The sequence below is a fragment of the Coccidioides immitis genome (assembly GCF_000149335.2).
Source record: "Coccidioides immitis RS genomic scaffold supercont3.5, whole genome shotgun sequence".
NCBI lineage: Eukaryota > Fungi > Ascomycota > Eurotiomycetes > Onygenales > Onygenaceae > Coccidioides > Coccidioides immitis.
Window position 1 is genome coordinate 3340420 of NW_004504307.1, and position 16259 is coordinate 3356678.

Here is a 16259-nt window from a genome sequence, read left to right on the forward strand (position 1 = left end):
ATGCCTCTATGGAGACAAAGGGCACAGGGTTTATGTATCATCAGGCAAAGTGTGATGGGTGGAACCCATATTCTCTGGTAGCTCCTAGTTTCAGTCTTTGGATTCTTGATGATTGGTTCCTTCATCTATCTTGACGCCACTACACTGCACACTACATATATATAAGGATATCAGGTTCACTTCGTCAACAACCTTGACACCCACGTGTTAGTCATGGCGCTTGGACTTCATAGATCCAGGTCTATGTACTCACTTAATGCGCATGTGTTGAAAAATACCAGGCATTTTATCCGCCGTGATGCCATCGTGTTGGGTTCTCAATGATCATTTCTTCTCGCTAGAAGACGTCCAGTTGGCAAGCTTGATTCCGAATATCAAGGATCCAGAGCTTGACGCCCTTGAAACCCCCACGCAATTGACGCCGAAGGACTATACCGTTAAGGTAGTACGCGATTATTCCGCCTTCCTACAGCGTCATATGAACGCGAGGGTGCAAGCATTTCTCTCTCATGTTGCACAATTATCCATTGGGCGCACGAGGTCTTCTGATATACGTCTTTCTGCACGTTTAGGCCGGATCTACACGCTCAGGAAACCCACGGCCGTGTTTAACACGTTATGCAAAGAAGAGAAAGTTCGGGAATGGCTTCAAGAGCAGATTGAGAGCGGCTCGAATGTATATCTTGTGATTGGCCTTCGCACGCTTTTCGATACGAGCACCGAGGAAGGTGCTCGACTTGCACAACATTATGCAGGCCAGTTTTCATTGCCTGTGGAGGAGTTTGCGGCTGGGATGCCAATTGGTAATGTGGGGGCCTCTGGCAGGTACGAACAAGGGCGGGAAGCCGCAAATCGCTACGTGGCTCCTGGAGAGCAGATCTTTGGTATCCGGGTGAAGAAACTTACATTCAAATTTTTTGAAGCTCGCGAAGTCGACAGGATGCGTTTGGCGAGGAATAGTGTCTGGATGATGGCTGATCGCAGCCGGGCCGCCTCTCACAAGGATTCGGAAATTGTTGAAGCTGGGTTGGAGGGTGAAGAATCTGAAGACCAGGACGAGGACAATTCCGCTCAAGAAGACAACAATATGGATTTTGTTATCATTGAGAGTGGAAAATAGTGCTGTGAAATTAAAAAGCCAAAAGTTTGACTTCTGATAAATTGTTCAGTGCCCTAAGAGGCTAAGGATAATGTTGTAGTGGCAAGGACTGAGCTGAAATCCATCAAGATCTGGAATATGAAAGCAGACAAAAGGGCCATCAACACTGATGAAATATTAACGGAGAAATGATGATTTGGCTACAAACACGTAAACCTCACTAATACATGGAGGTCTAGAAGACAGCTAAGCCCATGTATTTTTGTTAGATGTTGACACATATATGTGGTTGGTCACCATAGATGACTTCAGGATCAAACAGAGACTAGTATTCACAGATTTGGCAAGCTGTCAACATTTCCAATCCATCTTTTCCCTCGCACAACTCAGCATTTCAGGAGTAGCTAGAAAAAGTGCCCTTGTGGCCAACGTTGCTGCATGTGTCTTCATCTGTAGCTGGCTGAAGATCTCCGTGTACCACAACCCTTGCCTTATATTTCAAAAGGAATCCATCTGTGTCGAATTTGTTGTCATACACCCACATTAGTGGCACTGGGGTCAACCTGTCAGCTTCCGCACGTGTAGCTGGAACCTTCTCAAAGCAGCCCTTTTCCCAGAGCTTCCGCATTTCAACCTCCATAGCTCGTTTGTATTCCTTCCTATTCGGGTGTTTGAGCATTTGTTTATAGCTCTTGGGAGGCGGCGGGATCTCTTCTTGCTGTAGACAGTGTGTTGGTTCCTTTCCAGCCATAAAGCTTGCGAATAAGCCGTCCAAATCCTTTATATTGTTAATCCGGAATCCGTATAGATTCTTGCGTTGCCTCTTAGAGGGTCCTATAAATTCCTCTGGGTTCATTTGTTCAGTGTTCTGCTTTCTGGTCCTTGTAGACTTTCAGACTCCTTCCTGGATCTCTTGTTGGGAAATCATTAGATTGTCCACCGGGTTAGACTCCTCATTAAGGGATACTTCTTCAAGTTTGTTGAGTATTTGAGCGGACGGTGTTGCTATGGGAGGATTCGGGGAACTATAACCCTCCAGGCATTTCTGCTTCTGGTGTTGTTTCGGTGACGGCAGCAGGACTTGCGAGGTTCTGCGCTGTTCTGGATACTGCTCCATATTACGCTCCGGATCTGGTGTAGGCAGTTGTAAGCCGTCAATTTTGTCAATTTCCAAGGGATCTACCCCCTTAGTTCCTGAATCCTTAGGTCCCTTGGACTGTAATTGTATAAGCTCCTCGTCGGATTCATCTGAGGACTCTGCAATGTCAGATTCTTCCCTAGTAAAGTCTTCTAATTGAACCGGGTTAGTTAGTAGTTCCTTTTGTAGGCCTGTTATTTCGTTTGCAACTTCTCTAGGGTCGAAGATGATCTTTTTGTTGAACATAACGTCCCTGGTTGAGATCACCTCATTCCTGCGTGGGATCCATATACGGAAGATGTTTGTGGACTCATATCCAACTAAGTAGCCAATTTCAGCTCTTGCAGCCAGTTTGCGGCTTCTTGGAATTGAGTTATCCTTTATAAGTGGGTAGGCTCTGCAGCAAATGGCGCGTAAGCGCGAGATATCTGGCTTATTCGTTCCAGCCTTATCATTAAGGTAGGATTCCAATGTTGTTAAGGTTGTTTCACATTGTAGAGCTTTAACCAGGGTTCTGTTCAACAAATAAGCCGCTGCTTTGGTTATTTCTGGCCATAGATCCTCCCGCAAATTGGCAGCTACGCATATAGTTCAAGCCACTGTAGATATTAAGGCTCTTGACCATTCTGCCAGTCCGTTTTGCTGCAGCGTATAGGGAGGGGATCTCTCAACGTGTATGCCTTGTTCTGTAACCCAGTTTGGAAAGGCCTTTTGTAGAGAAGTTTCTCCATCCAAGTGTATAACCAGCACCCTTAGGTTGTAAACCCTCTTTATCTTCCTAAAAATCCGTTTCAAAGCTGCTAACGCGTCGGATTTTCGTTTGAGAGGTTCAGCGTTGTGGATATGCGTATACAGGCAGTAAGTGTGCAGAAGATACTTGAAGTTATCCAAAGATTTAGTGAACTGGAATCTGGATCAAATCAACATGTAAATGCATGAATGGTCTACTTCCCTTATCCATTGGCTTTCATGAAATGATCTGACGGGATTTAGTGACCGCGCATGGCTCACATTCTGTTCCTGCTGGTCCTTTCAAGTCTTTTGCTTTTATGCCAGTTACCGCGTATGGTAGATGCTTTAGAGGTTCCCTACCAAGGTGTCCTAGCCGTTGGTGCCATAGTTCGGCTGATTCTTCGGTTAATTCGGGGTTGGAAGGATCCGCGTTCGGGTTAGGTTTGTTCGCGGAGTTTGTGGTGAATATGGAGGAGCATCTTCCTATTGTCAAAATAGACCTTCTTTTCCCATAGTAGGGGCATGGCGACGAGGTTTGTGTGAAAATTCGGTATATAAGCCGTCTTGCTTAGTCCGATCTTCTCTGGTCCTCTAGGCGTTTGAATCTTTATCCAAACTGACCCCCAACCTTCAACCTTTATGTTGTTGCTTCCGGCATACAAATATTCATTCTCGGAGCTCTTAAGTTGCAGGCTGGTATTCGGGACCGGGACGGGATCCCATTTCCCATTGAAGCTGGTCCCGGTCCCGAATTTAGAAACAGCCGGGATCCCAAATATGAAATCTCAGTCCCATGTCCCATCCCACTCAAGAGCTTGAGGTCCTGTTTCTATTTCTATTCTATAAATTATTTCCCGGTCCCGTCCTCAAATAGAAAATTATGTCCCACATCCCATCCCAGCAGAGAAGATAGACTTCTATTTCCTGTTGCAGCCAGATTTATAGTAAGACTGGAATGGGATCAGATTTCCAGTCTTATTATGTTAAATTCATAGGGAAGAGTCAAACTGATCAAATTTTGTGTGGACTGTTACCAAATTTTGTTACTTTTTTGATGAAGGCGGAACTCTTAGAAGAATCAATTTTGATTGTAAAGGAAATGAAAAATAAAAACAAACTATTAAAACTAATTAATGGCCGAAGCCAGCAAACAACCAAGAACTGCCTAAGCAAGTTCATCATCATCATCATCATTCTCTTCCTTCTCCCCCTCCTCCTCCTCCTTCCCCTCTTCCTTCTCCTCCCTCTCCTCCTCCTCCTGCTCCTCCAGAACCGGCTTTGTGAACCGGACAGGGGCTCTAATACCCGCCATTTGACGGGCGGAGACCCTGTCGGCGCCGGGGGGAGGCAGAGAGGCGGTGGTGGTGGAGCAGCGGCAGCAGTAGTTGGCGGGGCGGGGGCAGCAGCGGCGGGGCGATCAGGCGCATCAATCGGGCCGAAATAGTTCGACCCGGTCATGGCACTGATGCCAAGAACGAGCTTCATATCATCAGCATTGACCGTAACGCGCTTACGGTGCGCCATTGCCATAACAGAGCCTATATTACTCAGTATAATTGTTGGTCCATTGCCAATGGTGACTTACACTCAAACAGAGCGCACAAGGTCGCTTCAGCAGCCTCCTGAAGTGACTCAATGGCAGTACGTTGCCAGCGATATTCATGTCCTTGGTAACAGGACAAAGTAATTTCCCGAACCAATCGCTGGAACGGGGCCGCCGGGAAGATTAGCTCGGTAGAGCTCTGGAAGGGGCGGATTTCCTTGATGGCACCTATTTCACCAATTAGCATCAAGACCATTACCAAAAATTGTTACTTTTGACATACAAGTGCCGGCCTTCCAATTATGAACGGTGGGGCGGGGGCGGGGGTTCTCCTGGTCAAAGTTGGCCAGGTCAACGTCTTTATTGGCTTTACGCCAATCGGCCTTCTTCGTGGCCCATTATTTCGACGCGGCCTTGTGCCGCTCCTCCCCACCTGTTCGAAATGTATGGGCACGGGGGAAACTAACATCTTGTCAGTAAACAATGTGCGCCAGAGCAGAAATCTGCAAGCACGCACCTCTTAACGCGACCCATTGTCACAGCGCAGTTCGTCGTAAGGGGGGACGTCGAAGGGCAGTAAATAAAAAGGGGGGAAAATCGTCAACATTAGCTCTGAAGAGAAAGAAGAAGAAGAGGAAGAGAAAGAGAAGAGAAGAGAGACTGATCTTATGTTATTATTCTCTAGCCAGCATAGCAACAACGCGTCGAGCTTGCCCATAGCAACGTGCCCGTAGAATGTAAACAATGTGTATAGTAACCATCCTACGCAAGTACTTGGTCAATACACTCTATAATCCCATCACGCAGCGCCTCCAATTCAAACTTGTCATATATGATCATGAAGATGGGGCCCAAAGAATATTTGATGAGAGAGAAGACCCGTGCGGCACGGGAGCACCGCTAGGCCTTGGAAGGCCATCAAAAGGACATATTCAAGGCAGGGGAGGCAGATTGCAAGGCGTGCCATGATGTGCTGAAGAGGATCTGAGCCAAGCATGAGTGGTATGCACCCTCAGTGGTTTGTGTTGAATCATATTGACATCCATTGCAGGCAGAATAGCAGTGAGGAGGATCGCAAGGTGATCAAGGAGAAAGCCATTGAAGAGTTGATGGCCAAGCGATTTGCCAAGGGCAAGTCAAAGGAGTACCATGAGCACCAGCTCATGGTCTCTCAGCAAAAGAAGAGGGAGGAGGAGAAGAAGCATCGCCGAGAGGAGGCCACAGAGACTGAGAATGAAGCTCGGCAGAACAAGAAGGTAGGATCCAAAAGTAACAAAATTTGGTTAATGGTCCTGACATATTTAGGCCAAAACAAGCCAGGCGCAGCATCCTTTTGCTGCACGTATGCAGGCCCGGTTCCGTCAAATGATGGCCAACCTGGAGGCCGATGTCATGGCCCATGGTCATGATCGTCTTGCTGTGGCCGGTGTGTCGAGAGATGGGGTTGAGGAGGAAATGAGGGGATTCTTGGGCCATTAACGAAGTTTGTAAAGCGTCTCTTATTGTTGCATATATGGAGGTCTGATCCGCCGTCAAGGATGAAGCTGTTCTTTAGGAAATACATTGGCAGGCGGGATTTTCATCCAGCTGTAGGGAGGCAGTATTGAAAGCTGCACATGGCAAGTTCCTTGCAGCCATAAAGACTCCATTCTCCTTCAGGGTCTCAATCTCTTGACCAGCTCTCGTATCGGCATCTTTGTTCTTACCCTCCCGCTTGATTGAGGCCTTAACCATCCCTTTTATTCGTGGTTTCTTCAGCATCTCTTGAGCTTTCTTCTCAATCTCTGGATCGGCTTTCCAATCCGCGGACCGGATATTCGAGTTATAGTAGGGACATTGGCCAAAATAGTGCTTTGATCCGCACACGCACGATGGAGGCTTCTTCTGGCTATCTCCTTTTCTTTCTTGACCCTTTTCTTCCGCTGGAGATCTTCCTTGTAAGGTTGCAGCAAAGGAACCCCCTGGTTGCTTAAATTTCTTTTGCTTTCCATTCACTTGAACATTTCTCCAGTATCTCCAGAAGGCTCTTAAGACTTCATCATGGCTTGGGTAGATTTCCGTGATTGTAATTTGCACTTGTTGTTGAGTGGAGAATTCGGGACAGTCCTTCTGTATAGCTTGTAGGAAATCCATGACTAGGGTCTCATTATATAGTAAATCCTCAATCTTATGCTTCCTTATCCTTTCAACCATAATTTCCCAGTCTGTGACCCAATCTTCAAGGTCCTTTCCCCTGGGTGGTCCGTGGACATTCATCTTCATAAATTCCGATCGTAGCATCATTCTTGTAGCTGCCTCTGGTCGAGCTACTTGTTCTTGAAGAATCCTTAAGCACTCATGCGGACAAGTGATATCCTCGATGAATGTAAAGCACCGGGAAGAGATCCTTTCGCGGATATAATTCAGCATATCTGCTAGTGCTAGCTCTCTCCGATCGTATCTCTTTATTTCCCATTTTAGTAGTATCATTGCCTTTTGTAAGGCCATCCCTTCCAATTCCACGTCCACTCCATCTTCGGGTGGTTCAAGCTTGGGCGGTTCTTCCACTGAAGGGTCAATAAATTCCCATATCTGCTTTGTGTGAGCATATTGCCTTATTTGGGCAAGCCATTGCTCCCAATTGTGCTCGGATTGTAGGATTATGGCGGTAGTCATCTTCGCAAAGGTACAATCCGCCGTTTCTTCGTCAATGCTAGAAAGAAGAAAAGAAGTAAAGAAGAAGGAAAGAAATGTAGGAGGAGGTTTGTATAGCTCTGTAGGCTGTTCAATAACGTGATATAACGTGAACTCTCTAGCTTCGTCAATTGCCTAATCCGGCAATCTTATATATACGACATCTTCGAAGAGCCCGGGCTCATAACTGTCAAACCAGATTTAATCTACTCCGTAGTAGGGATACGAATATCCATTGATTGGTCCGACTAATCTATCTAAGAATGATTGATCTATCAAAATGAATAGCAACCCTCTGGTCACATGACTAACAATTTTGTGTGGAAAAGCATACAAACTCAGATACAGTAGCCGAGTTGCTGACTAATAGCTCAAACAAGCGATAGATAGTTATTATGTATCTCCATCTGGTAGTTGATACCGAGATATATCGAGGTTGAACTCTGTAATCCAACAGGTGCTCCGGTTGAGTAAGCAGTCTTGCTCTGATGACAAAGGGTTTCCGTACAGGTGTATCAGAGTCAGAGGCAACTATGGGCCTTCCTCAAGAGGAACAGGCTCAAGTACAATCGTACAACAGGACTTCAATGGTATGGAAAGTAACCAAGTCTCGAATGGCCTACAAGGCTACTAACCATATGCGGAAGCTATAGGAACCACGGAACGTGAACTCCATAACATTCGTGCCCTCGCTCTCCCCCTTGTAAGAGGATGAGATGAGAAACCGGGATGAAAACTCTGCGTCAGATCAAAGAAGATCCGAGACGCTAAGCTGGAGGCTAACTACATAGAGACTAGTGTCTCGATACCGCGCCCCCAGGCTCTAGCCAGTGCTGGGAGAAGAGAAATTTCTAAATACAAAAATCCAACAAATCCAGGATCCAAGCTGGTTCAATAACCAAATGAGTGGCATATTTCTTAGTAAATAGTAAGCGGAAGTCCAAATTGAAGGTTGAGCTCCAAATCTGTTGCTGGTGTAATGTTGTTGTGGGTTATGCCACTTCCGCCGGTGTTTGTGTCATCCTAACTATATAGGCTGGCAGGTCGGCTGCAAGGTAGGAGGCGTAATCTCCATATGGCCTCGGTGGCTGGCCTTTAGTTGTACGGCTCGATATGGGTCTTTGTGGGCTGAGGGTTTGGCTCCATTGAAGCTGTAGGTAGGCGTACGTAGGAGCTCAACATTCGCTTGTTGTGTTGATTCCGAGGCCTCTGGGGTTTGCTCTTGTATAGGCAGGGATTCGGCGGTCTGTTCTTCAACTTGAACTGGTTCTTCCAACGCGTCTTTAAACATCTCATTGTGAATTTGGCTCTCGATCCAGTCGTTGTTGCTATCTCCATTATATGGAGGCTCCGGCGTTTCTTCGATAGTCTCATGGACAGGCTCATGAAATCTCACCATGCGTTTAGGTGCCGAAGGAATCCTCTGAGGTGACGGCGTTATCGTTTGAAGCCGTGGGCCGTGCATTTGCTCCTGTATCCAGAAAGGTATTGGGATCTCAGGGTTCTCAATCAGGTTAGCTCCTTGAGCACATGCCTCTGTAGGCTCTTCTGTTGAAGCTGGAAGAAGCCTAGTAGCAGTTTGCTCCGCCGCCCCCATAGCTTCCTGCTTTGGGAAGCTTGGAATCATAAAGGGTTCTGTAAATCTATTCTTTGGCTTAGGATCTTCCTTTTTCGGGAGATCTGGGATGGCATCGACATCGTCATTGAACTTGGCATCGCGTGTACATATAATTTTGCCAGTCTCAGGGATCCAGATCTTATAAATATGTCCATTCTCGCCTTCATATCCCACTAGGCGACCGAGTTGAGCCCTGGGTTCCATTTTATATGCCTTATTGTAGTTCGCTCTATCCTCTGGCGAAATACGCGCATAAGCTATACATCCGTAAGCTCGTAGGTGCCGCAGATTTGGCTTCTTTTTCCAAAAGAGCTCGTATGGCGATTTTTCGCCTCTAGCCGAAGGGATCCTATTCGTAATGTAGCAGGCAGTTTGTAGAGCTAGATCCCAGCCTTCTTGTGGAAGTTTCGCCTCTACAATCATGACACGGCTTATTTCTACTAGATAGCCGCCTATTCGTTCTGCTACGCCATTTTGCTCAGGCGTATATGGAGCAGTCACTTCGCATTCGATTCCACGGGCCGGGGCGTATTCCTTCCTAAATAGTGAAAATTCGGTGCCTTCATCCATTCGTACAGTATCCACGTAGAAACCTAGCAGATTCCTGAGCCTCTCAACATGCTCCTGAAGGTTACGTGAAGCTTCAGCCTTATTTTTGAGCAGTATAACCCATTTAAAGCGTATGCAGTCATCCATGATTATTAGGGCGTATTTGAAGGCTTGAAAGCTCGTTGGCTTTATGGTTTGAAGGTCAATGTGAATCTTCCGTCCAGGAATAGTAGACCGGATCTGTGGTGTTCGAGATATCTGCCGTTTTGACCTTCCTAGTGCACATGCATTGCAATGGAAAGTATCTTGAACTTCTATTTCAATTCTCTGGTCCTTTATTGCTTTTCATGTGGTAGGGGACGCGCAGTGTCCCAGCCGTCTATGGAGAAGCTCCGGCGTAAGCTTCAGGAGCGTATGTCTGTTGAATGACTTCCTCTTGCTGAGGAAGTGGCTCTGTCTGGAGGATCGTAACCCCATCACTTTTCTTAGCATATCCCACTAGCTTGTGGTCCTCTCGTGTTCGCAGCGTGTAGTCTACTTCTGTAAAGTAGAGATCCAATTCTTTGGCCAATTGATCCGTGGAAAGGAAATTCGCGCCTAACTTCGGGTTATACCATGCACGTATATGGATCTCGTTGACGATGCCATCCCGGGCGGTGCATCTAACGCGTACTATGCCACTACCCTTTATGGAAAGGATTTCTCCATTCAAAGCTTTGTACGAATGTTCAGTGGTAGGATCAAAGCTAGCAAAGTAGGCTTTATTGCAACAAATCGAGTGGCTGCAACACGTGTCAACGAGCCAGGCTTCCGGGCCAGCGGCTTTCTCGTATACGGATGCCACTAGGTGGGGTCCCCATGCCATGTCGGCGAAGTTATTTTCAAATCCCAGTAGGAGATGCGTTCCTCCCGCATTATCCCTAGCATCCTCACCGGAATCTGGTTGCGGAGATCTGGATTGGCTCTGGCTTGAGCCATGTCTTTGGTTCTGTTCATTGTTCGTGTGCCGCCTTCCTTTGGGCCTTGGTCTCATCCATAAATTTGGCTTTGGCTTCCATCCTTGATATCTCTTATCGGTAAAAAGGTGAGGGCATTGTCGTATGGCATGACCCGGGATCTCGCAATATCCGCAGTTGTCACCTATTTTGCTAGGCATATTCTCGCATAAGGATTTGACATGGTCATCCCATGAGACTCCTTTCTGTGGAGCGTATCTCCGTATGACTTGCTTGTTGGAGGTGGTCTCTCTGAATTTGGTATGTCCGGCCCTATAAATCCCGCTCCGTGCTTCCACATATTCCTTTGCCTCCTGCACAAGATTCCTCATATCCTCGTATGTTATGTCACTGGGGTTCGTATTTCGAACTATTGATAGCACATTATCGGCGTAGTTCTCGTTAATCGCTCGTATACCCTCAATTATCTTGTTAATTGCTAGGGAAGGATGTAACGGATGGGGAGCTCGCGATGCCCCCTGGTATCGTTCAAGCAGCACGTCGAGGTATTGTGTAATTGATGCATAGTTTTGTTGACGTGTGTAGAAATAATTCTCAGCTGCATGGATGCATGTATTTTTATCAGGCTTCATAAAGAGCTGCTTTGCGTAGAATATCATGAGGGCAGGGTCTTCAACGCTGCCTCCATAGTGCTTATTGATCCGATCTCTAGCATCGTCTTCCATGCTTAAATTGAGCCATGTAGCAAAGGATGTCATGGCACTTCGCCATTTGATTTGTATGTCTTCGGAATCCCCCAGCCATAGTGGTTTAGCTGCAACTTGACAATGGTTAACCAATTATTCACATTTTTCTCGCCTTGTAGCATGGGGATTGACCGAATTGTTGTTCCAGTGACGTCTGTAACCATTTTGTCTGCTATATTGAAGTTCTTTTCGATTCGGGGAGTTGTTTCTCTGAACCGGCGGCCCGCAATGCCGCCCCGTAGAAAGCCAACTCGCCGTGTAATGCCCGCTGGCTGTGAATGTGCACCCGCGCTGGTGCTAGCATCCTCCATATGTCCCGCTGGACTCATATTTCTGGAGGTTGGATTGGGGGTTGGAGCTGAAGAGCTCTCCAGGTCGTTGTCCATCGTTCCGTCAAGGGTTTTCCTGTTTTGGCAACTCCAAAGGCTTCAAAGATTCCTAAGGAAGGGCTCAGAACCTCTTGAAGAGCTACAAGGGTACTAACCATATGTGGAAACTATAGGAATCACAGAACATGAACTCCATACATTCATACCCAGGCTCTCCCCCTTGCAAGAGGTTGAGATGAGAACCAGGATGAAAACTTTGCGTCGGATCAAAGAAGGTCCGAGACACTAAGCTGGAGGCTAACTACATATAGACTAGTGTCTCGATACCGAGCGATTTGGCAAACCATGGCAACTTGGACTGGTAGAGCACGGGCTGATGTTAACCTCTCTACAATGCCAGCCCCAGAAAATGAACCTGGACCAGGGGTGAATGGTCACTAATGCCAAGTGAACACAGCATTAGCTGATATGCCTGATTCTCTCAAAGACAACCAATTCTCAAAGTTGATTTTAGAAGGTAGCTGGATGAATGGAATCACTGTCACTATCATTCACTTGGCACTGTCTCCAACCCCAACTCTGACATAGCCATCAGCATTGCAGTAACAATCTGTTACATAATCCTGCAGCATGCATCCAAGTGTGACCTTTTGCTTGCCCCTGATGTTCAAGGGATTAAGTCTTGGCTTTTGGTGCGTTGAGAATTTGATGATGTAGTACTCTGTACTCTGTACATAGCGACCTCTGGTGGTTCTGGTTGCGGCGTTAGCTTATAGACAGCGATCACTAGAGAAATGTCACTGTAACAGTCAATGCAGAATTGGCAGAGCTTGTTTATCAAGGTTTTCAATCACCGACATCGCATCTGTTGAATATTGCGAAGATTGAATCTCGGATGTTCATCCAGCACCTGCAAAGACATGATGGTAGAACTTATTTCAGCTAAGGAGAGGTAGGGCCAGGCATGGTGGGTTGAATGCATTCTATTTAAAAGCCAGAGGTAGCCACCATTTTTCAAAATCCGTGGCGTAGCCATGGTCGAAGCGCCGATATCATTTCATGATGCGGGCCATGAGCGTGAGACTGGTCCGAAAAGAGGACGACTCCGTTTTTAGGGGCTTAGCGTGTTTCGACATCAAATTTCTGGATTTCTGGATTTTTGCATTTTGCATTTCTGCAATTTGCCTGTTTTGCTGGTAGTAAGTATTTGCCTTTCATGACTTACTTGCCAATATCGTCCAGCCAATTGTCATTTACACCAGCTTTAATCAGCAGCGACCGACAACTGGATCTTGACAGCCGTCGTTTCTCTGTTTGCCACCGTGGTCCGGGGAGGAGACCATTGGTCAAGGCATTCAGTTCCTGGTGATCAATAGTTCGGCGCCTTTGTACGGACATTCTACAGCGTCCAGGGGGCTTCATGGGGATGTGGCAGGTCGGGTTGGTTATATATTGTTCCCCAAGCACCCTTGGTTCCCTCAGAAGCTTTCGTCGACTCTCATGCTCCCACTGTCCTTAACTCATTCAAGCCCACCCTCTTCGCTTCTTCTTTACAGGCCCATTTACAGTTCCCCCTTACCCATCGCAGCATGGCGTCCCACCATCGTCGCCCGTCATCCTATGAGGGTGCTTTTGATTCACCGGGCCGCTCTCATGTTCCATTCCAGCCTCTCCACTGTCATCGAGTATCCTTTGACGGCCTTATCGACTATTCCTCCCTGGCGCCCTTAACTGCAGATGAGCGCTCTCGCGCCCAAGAGGCATTGGACAGGATTATCCACCATCTTGCCAATCACAGTGGCTCCAAGGGTGGATATAGTCGCCATTTACTTGTCCGTCGTAGTTATGACTATTCGCAGTCTGAATTGTCCAAGGATACATTCCTGCGCGTTTTCTTCAATGTTATGGGGCTAGATATCAGCAGTGATGAAGATATCAACACGGGTGATGATCAGCTCCCTCCAAAATTCATTCACTTTGCAGACACGCTCCTCAAGCAGTTCTTCTTTCCATGTTTGTGCTGTATGCGCCACCCTGTCATCTTCCACATTCACTAATTCTCTTACAGTGAAAGCAACTGGAAAAATTACCCCACAACCCTCTCCTGCTCAGCTTTCAGCAATGCAAAGTGTACAATCACCGCATGAAATCGTTGGTACCTTTGAGCGAGTTTCATACCTTCGAGCTCTTTGCCTTGTTCGTGACCAACATCGTTGTGTGATCTCCCAGGTTTTTGACGCGCAACAAGAAGTAAAGCAAACAAATCAGCATGGTTTGGATGCTCAAGATGATGATGGGAATCTGCTTAAAGATGAGGATAGATTTGATGACCTGGAAGTGGCCCACATACTTCCCCACTCCCTTACACAAATGAACGAGAATTTATACGGCTGGTAGGTCATCTGTCCAAAATAGGCTTTCCCATGGCTAAATGACAGACACGGTGATCCCAGGAAGACTATGATTGACATCCTTAACATGTTTGATTGCGATGTGGCTCATCTCATTGAGGGCTCTCACATTGATAGCCCACACAATGCTATCAGCCTGACTCCAACTTTCCATAAAAGCTTTGGCAATTTTGAGGTATACTTTGACACTGTTGCTGGCGAGGAACATACCTACCGCATTGACAGTTTCCTTAACCCAGTCTCAGCAGCACGTCGGGGACTACCTGTTACTCGCAAACTCCTTCTCAGCGAAGGAAGAGTAATAGATGCTCCCTCCCCCCAGCTACTTGCTCTACACCGGGCCATTGCTCATATCCTTCACTTGTCAGGGGCGGGTGAATATATTGATAAAATACTCCAGGATTTTGAGGAAACAGGTGTGCAAGAGAATGGGTCCACGGACCTGGGACATATTGTGGACCTCAGACTTGGTGGTTGGCTAGATGGTGCTGGTGAAGTTCATTAACTAGTTGCCGGATGAGATTTGGGGTTATAACTTGTAGCATATGTGGCTCTGGAGGGTGTTCTCTTACAAATGCTGGTCAGCCATGGTTTCCCCTCTTACTCCATTGTTACCATTGCGCTCAAATGAGGAATTCAACTTGCTTTTCCTCTTGTATTTTGATTTGCAAATCCCATGATTTCAGCTTTCCCACTCTTTAATTTCATTTTTGGTTCTCTCTAACCGGCAAGTTATTTCATGGCGTGTGTGTTTCCAGCCTTCGTAAACTAGGTGCTGCCTGTGATCCCTGGTTGTCATAAGCATAAGCCATAGAATAACTTGTCTGCATTGAGGCAGTCTGTGAAAAGCCATGTGGTAAAATTTGTCGGTGCAAAGAGGAGAGTGAGGAAAAATGTGGAACTCATGGCGTGTTGAAGGACGTGGTTTGAGGATGAGGGCTGAAACTGGATCGCGAACAATTTGTCTGTCTCATTAAGTACATCACTCTGATTGGGTTGCAGTTTAAGCACTCAGTTTTCAAATTATCAAAGTCAGAAAATTCGCAATTTCGAATTTTTCCCTACAAAACCCCATCCCAATGTTGCAACCGACATGATATTGCTGTCTTGCATACATGATCAGCTGTCGCTTCCCCAAAGAATCAGGGGTATTAGAGTTATATACCGAGATGTCCTGGCCCCTTATGGATCTGTCGCCATGATTCTTCACCCACAAATAGAGGCATTCCCTGTAGGATCTATTTCTTGTCAAAGCTGTGACCTTACTTATGGAATTCATTTGCCGTGGCTTTTCGCCCAGAATTAGGGGTATTCCCTGTAGAATCTATCTCTCCTCAAAAGTGTGGCGTCCCTCATGGAAGCTGCTGGTGTGGTCCTCACCTGAATTTAATCGTATTCCTTCTAGAATCTATCTTCCTGTGGGGTAAGTAAATCCCCAAGGACCTTGCATATCGTGGCATTACTAGTCACTCCCTATAGATCTTTTACCCCAAGGATCATATCTCCCCAGGGAGCAGTATGGCAAGCTGCAGTGTTTCTCAGGGAACAAAAACCCCAAGGAATACTTGTATCATGGTCTTTTTGATAGAAGCTCTGGTGTTCTTCCGGAATCTTTCTCCCTTTGGATACTCACTTCTAAGGCATGGCGTCTGCCCTGAGGCATCATGGAGCATCGCTGGCGATAAGACAAGAAAGTCGAGCAATGATTTCGACATTGACGAGGACGATGGTGTGTAAGGGGTTCGCGGGCGAATCCTTACAAAAAATCGTTGGGTGGTCGGAAACATTATATGTACTTAGTCAATCCTCCTTAATAAAGGGGTGCTATGAGCCCATTTGCATCCTTGCGGCGGTGTAGGCCTCTCTAGCTCTCGGAGGGCCTACTAGGCTACTAAGCATGTGCGGAAGCTAAAGAGACCACGGAACCTCAACTCTATTCAGTGCTCTTCTAACCTTGCTCTTCGTATGGCTGGGACGAGGAGCTGGGAAGAAGAGTTGGAACTCTGCGTAGGATCAAAGAAGATCCGAGCTGAAAGCTTGAGGCCAACCAGTGATGCCTCTATATAACGATCACTTTATATAACGAATCCTCTAATATAACAAAAATCTCTTCCAAGATTAAATCTTCATACGAAATATTCGTTAACCTCTATACGGAGTACTCCGTACTACAAAATTCATTAAATATCTCTCAAGATTTCTTAATAATTCGTTATAACGAGGCCAAAAAGGACCAAAATGCCCCGCCGAACCGCGATTTCAATCGAGCAGAAGAAGGAATTACGCTCCCACAAAGCTCTTAATCCTTCCCTCTCCAACAAGGCCTTGAAGCAGTGGTTTGAGGCCCTATATAAGCAAAAGATTGCTTTATCTTCAGTCTCCGAGATCCTTTCTAAACGATACGAACACCTTGACCGGCCTGTCAACCGTACGTCAAACCAGAAGCGCTACCGTCGTGAACACTG

General features: G+C 46.6%; 6 protein-coding genes across 6 annotated transcripts; 2 read left to right on the forward strand and 4 right to left on the reverse strand.

The window, feature by feature from the left end:
* Positions 1-225: 225 nt before the first annotated feature.
* Positions 226-1157, forward strand: CIMG_05721 (uncharacterized protein). The gene has a single exon (XM_001241824.2). The coding sequence runs from the start codon at positions 299-301 to the stop codon at positions 1118-1120; it is 822 nt and encodes a 273-aa protein (XP_001241825.1). The 5' UTR covers positions 226-298; the 3' UTR covers positions 1121-1157.
* Positions 1158-4134: 2977 nt separating this feature from the next.
* On the reverse strand, positions 4135-5046 carry CIMG_05720 (uncharacterized protein; the record flags this gene model as incomplete). Its single annotated transcript, XM_001241823.2, has 6 exons — positions 4135-4245; positions 4275-4507; positions 4555-4740; positions 4796-4879; positions 4946-4974; positions 5030-5046. The coding sequence occupies 6 exons, from the start codon at positions 5044-5046 to the stop codon at positions 4135-4137; spliced, it is 660 nt and encodes a 219-aa protein (XP_001241824.2).
* Positions 5047-5507: 461 nt separating this feature from the next.
* CIMG_13629 (uncharacterized protein) lies at positions 5508-5991 on the forward strand (the record flags this gene model as incomplete). Its single annotated transcript, XM_001241822.1, has 2 exons — positions 5508-5768; positions 5818-5991. The coding sequence occupies 2 exons, from the start codon at positions 5508-5510 to the stop codon at positions 5989-5991; spliced, it is 435 nt and encodes a 144-aa protein (XP_001241823.1).
* Positions 5992-6063: 72 nt separating this feature from the next.
* CIMG_05718 (uncharacterized protein) lies at positions 6064-7167 on the reverse strand (the record flags this gene model as incomplete). Its single annotated transcript, XM_001241821.2, has 1 exon — positions 6064-7167. The coding sequence occupies one exon, from the start codon at positions 7165-7167 to the stop codon at positions 6064-6066; it is 1104 nt and encodes a 367-aa protein (XP_001241822.2).
* Positions 7168-11062: 3895 nt separating this feature from the next.
* CIMG_13630 (uncharacterized protein) lies at positions 11063-11440 on the reverse strand (the record flags this gene model as incomplete). The annotated part of the gene is made up of 1 exon (XM_004444875.1): positions 11063-11440. The coding sequence occupies one exon, from the start codon at positions 11438-11440 to the stop codon at positions 11063-11065; it is 378 nt and encodes a 125-aa protein (XP_004444932.1).
* Positions 11441-11934: 494 nt separating this feature from the next.
* CIMG_13631 (uncharacterized protein) lies at positions 11935-12419 on the reverse strand (the record flags this gene model as incomplete). Its single annotated transcript, XM_004444876.1, has 2 exons — positions 11935-12136; positions 12238-12419. 2 exons carry the CDS (start codon positions 12417-12419, stop codon positions 11935-11937), a joined length of 384 nt encoding a protein of 127 aa, XP_004444933.1.
* Positions 12420-16259: the final 3840 nt, after the last annotated feature.

Bases quoted from the DNA above. Each gene is read 5' to 3' on its own strand.
- CIMG_05721 (XM_001241824.2), top strand. From the start codon at position 299: ATGCCATCGTGTTGGGTTCTCAATGATCATTTCTTCTCGCTAGAAGAC.